The sequence below is a fragment of the Haliaeetus albicilla genome, chromosome 11, assembly GCF_947461875.1.
Source record: "Haliaeetus albicilla chromosome 11, bHalAlb1.1, whole genome shotgun sequence".
In the NCBI taxonomy this organism is placed as follows: domain Eukaryota; kingdom Metazoa; phylum Chordata; class Aves; order Accipitriformes; family Accipitridae; genus Haliaeetus; species Haliaeetus albicilla.
The window spans coordinates 19,216,533-19,226,783 of NC_091493.1; the positions used below are offsets into that span (position 1 = coordinate 19,216,533).

General features: G+C 48.9%; 1 protein-coding gene across 7 annotated transcripts in view; it reads left to right on the forward strand.

Annotated features, from left to right (window-relative positions):
- GBF1 (golgi brefeldin A resistant guanine nucleotide exchange factor 1) overlaps nt 1-7,880 on the forward strand; it is a 110,358-nt gene extending 102,478 nt beyond the window's left edge. For 5 of the 7 annotated variants that reach the window (XM_069796464.1, XM_069796458.1, XM_069796462.1 and 2 more), the window contains 10 exons: nt 1,000-1,163; nt 1,471-1,717; nt 2,115-2,314; nt 3,293-3,443; nt 3,812-3,942; nt 4,298-4,399; nt 4,993-5,106; nt 5,342-5,519; nt 5,728-5,865; nt 6,212-7,880. In XM_069796464.1, the coding sequence (XP_069652565.1) occupies nt 1,000-1,163; nt 1,471-1,717; nt 2,115-2,314; nt 3,293-3,443; nt 3,812-3,942; nt 4,298-4,399; nt 4,993-5,106; nt 5,342-5,519; nt 5,728-5,865; nt 6,212-6,498 (1,712 nt within the window). In that variant the 3' untranslated portion in view covers nt 6,499-7,880. The remainder of the gene's footprint in view (nt 1-999; nt 1,164-1,470; nt 1,718-2,114; nt 2,315-3,292; nt 3,444-3,811; nt 3,943-4,297; nt 4,400-4,992; nt 5,107-5,341; nt 5,520-5,727; nt 5,866-6,211) is intronic. The other 2 variants (XM_069796459.1, XM_069796465.1) reach the window with 1 other exon arrangement.
- Nucleotides 7,881-10,251: the final 2,371 nt, after the last annotated feature.

Genomic DNA, 10,251 nt, shown 5'->3' on the forward strand with positions numbered 1-10,251 from the left:
TTTTAAAGCAAACAGCAAGAAAAGACTTTTCCAGAAGCCCTCGTTTTGCTTTTTGCTTTTATAGAACTTTCTTGCTAGGTCCTGATGTTTTGTGCTAGACAGATGGGAGAAACCTGATATTGCAAAACCCTATGGCCTTTGCCTTCTGGGCTAATGCTGGGCTGTCTTCTCCCTCTTTTGTTTTTTTTACTGCTTCTCTTTGCTGATTGGGTAAACTACTTGCCTGTGGCACATTGCACACATCAGAACATTAGTTCTCTTTACCTCCTTCTGAAAATGTTTGCTGCATTGTGTTCACAGCAAGTCTGTCTCTCTGCTTGTGAGTTTCTAGATAAGGTTGAAAGATGGAGAGAATGAATTTTTGCTTCTAAATAACATTATATCAGTAGCTTAAATTTGGCCCTTGCAAAGATTTCTGTGCTTGGGACATGAAATTTAAGGTTCTCGGGGAAGGTAGATCTGACAGGTGTGGACCATGCTAATATAGATTGCTGTTCATGAGAAAGACTTTACCAGTATTAGTGTGGAGCTGAGTGACCCCAGAAGCCCTACATGAGTCATGTCATTCTGTGTTGTGCTTTTGGGGTTGTCTTGGCTAAACCTAGCACCTCCAGTACTTACAGTGTGTGGTACATCTGATTTTTCCCCCAGCGTCAAAGCATTAGACTTCCTGCCCTTTTTAAATTCACAGTTAGGCTGACAAGTAACATAGCAGAGGATGGAAAGCCCCTTTCCTCTGAAGGGGAAAGCCAGACATACCTACAGGGGAGAAACAGTGTCAAAGATTTGTGTTTCCTGCTGTCTCCTGTGCATGCTTCTGTCATAGTTGTTCTTCCTCTCACAGGAGGAGAGGCCTGGCCCAGTTTCTTCCAGGGCCTGCTGGTGGTTTCTAGCTGATGCTGATCTGACTAATCTGGATTGCTTCTCCATTATCCACAGCTACTCATTCCAAGTTCATGATTTGGCTTTGATCTAAACCCCATGCCTTTTGTTTTGAAGGTGCTCAGTCAGACAGCGAGGTCTCCTCCTCCTATCATCCAAGTGACATGAGCCTGGACCGAGGCTACACCTCTGATTCAGAGGTGTACACAGACCACCAGAAGCCAGGCAAGATGCATCGCTCAGTGACAGATGTGGATGTCATGAACAGTGGCTGGCTAGTGGTGAGTAGCCAATGGGCTTCTGGTGCCTGAAGAAGACTACTCCTAGCATGGTTGTGGGCAGAGGGTGTGGTAGGGAGAGAAAGAATAAGACAGTAGAAAAGAGAGCTAAGATAAGCTGACAGTGTAAAGGGAGGATGGGGAGGAGATGCAGATGGAGAAAGCTTGGAGGCAAGTAAGGAAGGAAGGGAAATGGATCCTACGGAAACATTACCTATTGGCTTCAGAAGAGAAAGGCCCTTTCAGCGTGTGCATGAGGTGCTGCTTGTTATGCTACCCTCTCCTGCTACCCTCTTGCTGTGTCCTGCAGGTGGGGAAAGATGACATTGACACCTCCAGATCCACTGCTGGGCTCAGCAGGCTGGGGCCATCTCCTCTTGTCAACCAGTACAGCCTGACTGTGGGGCTGGATTTGGGCCCACATGACACAAAGTCTCTCATGAAGTGTGTAGAGTCCCTGTCCTTCATCGTGCGAGATGCTGCCCACGTTACACCTGAGAACTTCGAGCTCTGTGTCAAAACCATCCGAATCTTTGTGGAGGCGAGCTTGAATGGGGGTAAGATGGCCCTTGGTTTGACAAACAGGATTGGGCTTGGGGTGGCCAGTCAGCAAGAAGTGTGAAGTATACTGTCAGAAAATGAGTCCTCAACCCCCCAGAAAATGGTCTGCTGTGAGAAAAGTGTCCTGGCTCCTGCTTGTAGCAGGGACTTTATTCTTATCTTTCTCTCTGGGGTGGAGGGGAGGTCTGGAGCTGATATGGAGGTAGCGGTATCGGCTGTTGCTGAAGGCTGTTCCTGACGCATGCTGGGGTATCTCTTTAAGAAGGTAGTTGTCATTTCACAGGACAGGGCCCTCTGCTGAGGATATCAAAAGGTGGCTGCTGTGTGTGTTGAAAGACAGAAAATTTTGTGGTGGAGAGTGTATATGGTATGTTGCTGCCTTTCACTTTCTAGGCTACAAGTCCCAGGAGAAGAGGGGGAAGAGCCACAGGTATGACAGTAAGTCTGGTCGGCTAAAAAAAAAGCCAAAGGAGAACTCTACACGTCGATCACGGGTCTTGAGCCAGCACCAGGCACACACACACAGTGATGAGGATGAGGATGAGAGCATCCCTGCCAGCTACCACACTGTGTCTTTACAGGTTAGTCAGGACGTAAGTATAGCAAGGATTTCCTCCTCTCCTTTCCCATACTCAGGGCCTTGCTAGGGAGTCACTGGGATTCTTCACGGGGTGGGCGGGGGGGGGCTGCATCCTGGGTTAGTGGGTGCTGAATAGCAGAGGGTGGCCCTTGTGGCCGTGTGTGGTTCTGCAGTGAAAGAGGAAGACTGCAGTTTGGACAGGCAAAAGCAGAATAGCAGTGGAGAGAGAAGTCCTCTGAAAAGCAAGGAGGATGGGGTCTGGAGCTGTGAGTCACTATATTAGGTAAGATGGATGTGGATCAAGGGATTTGGAGGCATGAGGTTCATGTAGGATTAGTGGGGAGTCTGATAGGGCATCTGAGCTTGAGGAGAGGGGAAAGCCCTGTGGGCTGAGGCACTGGGGTTTCAAGTACAGAGGACTGGGATGAGGGTGTCATTTCTCTCTCCAGCTGGTGCTTCAAAGGCGTGAAGGCACAGGCCTGCTGACTGCCAGGCTGTTGGGTCTCTGTTCAGTAGTAAAGTGACTAGAATGTCATTTGCCCTTATGGAGCTGTTCTGAGGGAGCTTTGCATGTGCTTCATGCTTTTTTTGTTTTTTAAAAAAAAAAAAAAAAAGTTGCAGAGTTGTCCCTGGACAGCACAGCTGAATTACTGGGTTTCTCCCTCTGCCAGGGAGAGTCAATGCTCTGTGCTAGGAAAGGCTCCATTCTTTCTTCTGGCAGGATTGGGATGCTGTTCCTTGGAAGATGGAATTGATATGGCTACTGAACTGACACAAATCTTGCTGAAGATGCCTGGCACTTGACCCCTTAGGGAGAGCACAGACAGCAGGGCCCTACACTATCTTCATAGTGATACATGGTTATGTACATACAGGAAGCAGGCTTGAGCAGCTGTGAGCCTTTTAGCGTTGGTTTGGGGAAGAGCAGAGACCAGGGTTGCTTCAAAAATTTAAGTCCTGTGTGTTGCTTAATGTGATGCTTGACTTGCAGCTCCTGGACCTCATGCACACCTTGCACACGCGAGCAGCCACCATCTACAGCTCCTGGGCAGAGGAGCAACGCCATCTAGAGACAGCAGGAAGGAAAATCGAAGCAGATTCCCGAACACTGTGGTCCAACTGCTGGTGCCCTTTGCTACAGGGTAAAGCAATCCCCTTGTGATAAGAGTGAGCAGAGACGCTTCCAAAATAATGGCAGCACTTAGGAGGAGCCAAGAACTAACTGCATAAAGCAGGCAGAGGTTGTTTTTAGGGTCTGCTGTAATTGAAAAATAACTTGGATCAGATCTGGAAAGGTATCTTTAGCATGAGTTAGCTGCCAGCTTGCTTCTGGACCTGACAGTAGATTCCTAGTCTGTGGCCTGGAACAAGTATAATCCTTTTTCTTTTTTTTTTTCCCTTCTCCCCCCCCAGGGAGTGTTTGGTCTTTATTAGACTTTTCACCCTACACTAGGGAAGTAGGGATGTGACACTTTCCCTGTGGGCTTTGCCCTGAATCCCTCTCTTGCAGGTATTGCCTGGCTGTGCTGTGATGCCCGACGGCAGGTACGGATGCAGGCACTCACTTACTTGCAGCGGGCTCTCCTGGTACATGACCTGCAGGCCCTGGATGCCCTGGAATGGGAGTCCTGCTTCAACAAGGTAACCTCCTGGCTGCGCTGGGCATGTAGGCAGGACAGCATTGTCATGAAAAGCAAAGTTGTGTGCGGGAGTGGCAGAATGGTGTCCTATTTCAACACCATCTTCTTGAGCAGCTTGTTCACCACCACAGACAAGGCATTCCCTACTCTGATCCTGTGAAAAGTTCCTCTCTGTTTAGGCTTCTGACAGAACCTAATTGAAATGAATTCACTCATTTCTACTTCCTATTGCTTCTCCCATGCTCTCTGCCTAGAAACCACCAGTCCCAAAAGCCAGCTCCTTCCTGCAAGGCTGTCTGTGCAAAACTCATCAGTCATTTTTCAGCTCTGAAATATAAGTGTGTCTGATCCAACAGGTGCTGTTTCCTCTACTAACCAAGCTACTTGAGAACATCAGCCCAGCTGACGTTGGTGGGATGGAAGAAACTAGGATGAGAGCCTCAACACTACTCTCCAAGGTAAGCATGCTTCTGCTGCCTGAAAGCTCAAGGGAAACCATGTGCTTCAAGAAAACCAAACTGTTTGCTGTGTTAAGCTTCTCAGCATCTCTGATCTGGATAGGTGTCAGTTTGCTAGTTTGACTGTCTTTAGTGCTGGGCTTCTCCACCACCTTCTGCTATTGGCACATGCGTTCTTTCCAGAACTGCCTCCATGATCCCAGCCTTCAGAAAAGTTGTCAGGAAGGACTCTGTGACTTTATGAAGGATGGAGAGAGAAGTGTTTCACCTGACATTAGTTGAAGACGGTCTGTTCTAATGGTGAAATGATGCATGTCACAAGCTGATAGTACTGACCTAAGGCAGAGAGTGTGGAAGGGCTGGAAGACATGGTGATGCAGACTGTCGTGGCCTAATGCAAAGGAGACAAGATCTGCTCCTCTACATGTGCAGCTCAGAAGAGTGGAGGTTTCTGGTGTCCTCAGGCTGGGCCTGTGCATGCCCCTAGCCTGCCACAAGGAGGGGGAATTCCAGATTTGCAAGACTGGCTTGTCAAGCTATGAGCATCAGCCCTGATACTACATGTTGACAGTAGTTGTGGTTTTTTTTCCTAGGTGTTCCTACAGCATCTATCCCCGCTGCTCTCACTGACCACCTTTGCTGCCCTGTGGCTGACAATCCTGGACTTTATGGACAAATATATGCATGCTGGCTCCAGTGACTTACTGGTAAGGTGCTGAAAGTGATGCTGCAGTGCTTTGAACTATCATTCATTGGTTTTAACCTTCTAAACTTGAAAGGTGGTTTGGTTTTGGGTTTTTTTTAACCTTTTAATCATTCCAAAACCATTTTGTTCCATGGTCTCTCCCCTTGTCCTGTTTCCAAGGCAGCCCATCAGTTGTGAGCTTTTGTTCATTGCTGTATGTCCATTCTCTGTGTCCTGAGGAGTATCTCTGATTACAGCTGGAGGCCATCCCAGAGTCTCTGAAGAACATGCTGCTTGTAATGGATACGGCTGGGATATTCCACAGTGCTGACTCACGGACAGGATACTCAGATCTCTGGGAGATCACCTGGGAGCGGATTGACTGTTTCTTACCTAGACTGCGGGATGAGCTCTTCAAACAGACCATCATCCAAGGTATGAGGGGCTGAGAAACCTTAAAAAAACAGGTCTTGGACCCAGTGCTTGCACCTTGTCCAGTACCCAGCTGCCACAGTGCCTGGATGCTGATGAAATGATAGGTGCAGGAGGCTGTGGGAGCTTGGCACAAGAAGGGCAAACTGAAGGTGGGCAAAAGGATTGAGCAAACTGGTGTGTGGGCTCACTGCTTGTTTCGTTTTCCTAGATCCTGTCTCCAGCATACCAATGGAGCAGCAGCATCAGAAATCAATAGTGTCTGCTCTGCCCCCTTCCTCCGTGGGGGATGTGAGACCAGCCACGCACCTGGCTCCTTTGGAGAAGCCTTGTGAACTGGGTGCCAGCGGTGAGTCCCGTCTTCTTTCTGGAATCATCTTCCCAGCACAGTGGTGTGGATCTGCTTTTCCTTGGTTTAGCGTGATCTACAGTGACCAGGCCTCTGGTGTTGTGGAATTGTTGTGCTTCCAAATGGATAGGTTGTGGCCTTCTTGCTAAGGTTATTGGGGTGGGCAGAGGTTGGGGGAGAATGCCTGTGATTGGCACCTGCTCCTCAGGGCCTCGTATGAAGGTATGTGGAAGGGACAAGTCTGAAAAGGGCCCTGAGTTGATCTTCAGCCCTGCTTAGCTTTGAGCTGAAAGGTGACTTTGTAAGGGCCTGTATAAGGATCTATTTTTTCTCTTGCTTTTTGCAGAATCTGAGAGAGCCACTGCACCTGCCTCACCCACCATCAGCACCTCTGCCTCTCCTTCTTTCCCAGCATCAGCTCCAACAAAGACAAGCCCTGTTACAGACATACCTCCTACGACAGCACAGCCACCACTCATCTTGCAGCCTCTTGCATCTCCCCTGCAGGTTGGGGTGCCACCTATGACTCTGCCAATTATTCTCAACCCAGCCCTAATTGAAGCCACCTCTCCTGTTCCCCTCTTAGCTACTCCACGGCCCACTGACCCCATGACAACCTCTGAAGTCAATTAGTTTGAGGGTGTCTGCGAACTGTCTGCTGAGGAAGTTCTGTGGGTGGAGGATGCTGGCCAAACATTCTCTGGTAGTGGGCATGTTTGTTTTAGAAGATGATGCTAACCTGAGCAGAAGGGCTGCTGCCACAATTCCCTTGGAGCACATCACGTTCTGCTCCCTTCTTGTGGCAACCACGTAGAAATCTGCCTAGAAATCCCTGTCGTCTTGGAGGGGTGCCCGGTTCCACTGACCAGTCTCCCTCCTGCCTTCACAGTCTCAGGGCCAGGCAATGTCCACACCCAGCAGCCTGGGACCAAGCTACCACCACTTCATCTGGTGAAGAGGGAAAACTCAGAAGTCACACCAGAGAGGGGCTGCAGCACAGGACGGCCTCTCAGATTATTCAGTCCAGTCCCTGGACAATTCCCCAGCCATTCCCTAGCTTTTCCTGCCCATGCTTCTGGTCGCACTGCTTTGTTTGGGCTCTGGGCATGCCTGGGATCAGCAGGTTGAGAATTTTGTGTAGAAATGTGGATTGCTTACAGTGCAGCTCCCAGCTTGCTATGTAGGGCTTCTTGTCTGCTGTAGCCACGTGCTTTCCTTCTGCAACATGGATCACAGCAATCCCCATGCCAGATGGGGAGCATGGTAGGGGCAGCACTGCTTTCCTTCCTCCTCCTGTAAATGTAATCAGGCTTTCTGGTTGGAGGGAGCAAATTCAGAAGGCTCTGCCTGGTTGAGCAGATAAGAAGGAAATGCAGAGTCCTGTGAGCTGAGAGCAGAGCACCATGACCATCTCTCAAACAGTGCTTGGGGAGCCACTCCCCCAGGGTGCACAGCAGTGCTGTGTTGTCCACCACTCGCTACATTGGCCTTTTTGTGTCCAGCCCCATTCCTTAGGAGAACATCCTCTCCAGCTAGAGAAGATGTGGGGATCTGTGGCACCTGCTGACAGATGCCCAGCAAGTCTGCTGTGCTTTCTCTTGGAAGCTCTGTAGAGGTTGCACCCTTCTGCATCTTCTAGTTGTGGGAGCCCACCTCCTTCTCCACCTAGAATGCCCTTGCAGCTGAGGCCCTAGTGGTCGTTCTTGTGCTTCTGCCTTGCAGCGAGGATGTCCCGCTCTTCCACCCCCTCATGCCCAGAACAGAGCTGGCTGCCTGGCAAGTGCTGCATCTCTGTTCTTCCTCCTCTCTCAATTAGTTGGCTAAATTCTCAGTAATATCAATCTTGGAAATCCCACTGGTGACTGGGAGGGACATGGGCGGGACTCCAACCCAGTGTATACTGTACTGAGAGGAACTTACGGTTGGGGTCGGAGTACAACCAGTGTACATACAGAGTAAATGGCTACAAATCCAATGGACTTTTTACAGTGTAATAAATACATCCTGTAAATTAATGCTCCAGTGTTGCATTCCTTTTCTGTCGCAGTTCTGTGCCTCAGAGCTTTGGGAAGAGAAAAGTTTAGTTGTCAAGGTGCTGTGCCTGGCTGCCAGCCCCCTGGCTCTGTATACCAGGATCCTCCAACAGTGTGCTCTGTCTGTGGGGACCACAGAGGGACTTGCCCTAACAAGTGGTCATCTTGTAGGGGGGCTGCAGCGGAGGTTGGCCATCAAGGTGCTAAGCAGAAATGGTTCCCATCATGGGCAGAGTGGATCAGTAACAGCTAGATTGCTCTTGCTTCTGGCAGCAGTTTAGTGTTGGCTGTAAAATGTCTGATGTTATGTTGGTGTGTGCTCGTGCACCACTAGGACTGAGGGCAGAGACTAGGGCTGAGGAGCAGGTGTCCTGTGGCATCTTGGCACACAGCCAGAACACAGACCTCCGTCACAAACTGGCTGACTTTGGAGAAAGGAGCATTTTCTGTCTGATGAGGAAGAAATCCTCGTTTCCACTGACATGACTTGGACTTGGAGAGGGCATGAGAGATCCTGGGCTCTTCCAGGGCTAATGCTTATCACAGATAAGGATAACTGCACATACTTCCCTCCTGATATTTTCTACTTTGTCTTGCAGCAAGATCCACGCAGTGCCACAGTGTCCTTAGAGCTGCGTGAGGTACCAATGCCTTCCCTATCACAAGGATTCCAAGAGACTCCTGCAGGCTTGATAAGGGGTTGAGCAAAGGTCTAAATATTGCGTAATGGAAGAGTAATGTACGTACTAGGAAAGTCCCGCTAATGAATCCTGGTTCCCTTACCCCATTTCCACCATTCCTGGAATATTTTCACTGCTGCAGCCTTTTCCTCACCCTCCACTGCTTCCAGATTGTGTCCTTCCAGCCGTTGGATGTTTTCATTCACATATCTGAATCCTTGTGCTGCCCGTGGCCCGTGTGTATCCAGCCTGCCTCTCTGTCTTGTATTTCTGAGCCTTCACTTCTATTTACAGCTCTGTTTTTCTGAGCTGTTTCCAAAATGCTCACTGAAACCTTTAGATGATTAACTCTTTGTAAACCATTGCTCAATTGTCAAGTGCCTTGATGTCAGCACTACTGCCCTCTGATCCCCAGACAGTCCTTTGACTTCTTGGAGTGGTGTCAGCTAATGGCAAAGCCCAGTTTTTCCTGCTGCCTTCAGATAGTTGTTTGGGGGATGCTGCATTTTAAACTGGGTTTGCAAACCCAGTTTCTACTGAGAGTATTACATCTTAATTCAGACAATTGTGGTGCAAAGCAAAAGCCACCCCAGGAAACTGCAGGAAGCAGGACTGGAATGGAAAGAATGTCAGCTGGAAAGACAGACAGAATGGCACTTTAAACAGTTTTCACTAGACTGTAAATAGAAATGGACTAGAAAACCAGAAAAAATGTCTTTGAATGTTGTTTGGATTTTGCAATAACTAGGTTTCATGTGTTACAGAGAAAAAATAACAGGGGAAGTGTTTGAACCAAAAGGAGATCAGAATCAGGTAGCATGTGCTGTAATACAAATTTTTATCGATAAGTCTCTTGAACTCTATTTGTAACTTAAATTACATAAGATAGTCATGCTACCAGCAGCTGTTGGTGAGGAGCGGTGTTCACAACACTAGCCTTCAGGTTTGTCCCAGCATATACTTTTTCTAGTCTTGGACTTCTTTCTCATTTTTACAGGTCTGACTTACCGTTTTCCAGAGGAGGCTGGACAGACATCACCGTAGTTTGGATTTACGTACCTCTTCTGTTCACATTTACATCAGGAACTTCCACTGCTGAAACACAATAGAAATAAGTATTGGGGTTTAGCATGTGTCAGTAGGACGTGTTACTGTGGAGCTGGTGTTTTCCTTATTGGTGTGAAGCTTCCTAGTGGGAGAAAGGCCTATGGAAAGATAAGCCCTGGCTGTAAAACATAAATTTGGCACTGAAACTTGTGAAACTGAAGCAATGATGCTTTTAGATTCAATTTTTAAATTGAATATGAGCATACTCAGAAGACCTGGTCTGTAGGAAAGATTTCCACGAAGTATCTTCCACTAGTGAGCCAGCTTTTTCAGAAGTTACCCTCACTCCTAGAAATGCTAGCCATTGAACTCCTCTGGAAAAATCTGTGCCTGTTACAGAGCCTGAAGTAGCCTGAAACCACAGTGCCCTGTTCCTTCACTCCACCTGCGCGGAACACAGCCCGGCGGGGTTTGTACCGCTCGTCCCGTGGCCCGGGAGCAATCTGAGCCCTGCCAAGGCTGCTGGACGCAGCAGCAGCTGCGTGCTGGCCCGGTGCCCACCGCACTGGCCTGCATTGTTCCCACCACCGTCTGCCATCCCTGTGGCCGAGGGGGCTGCTGGGAGA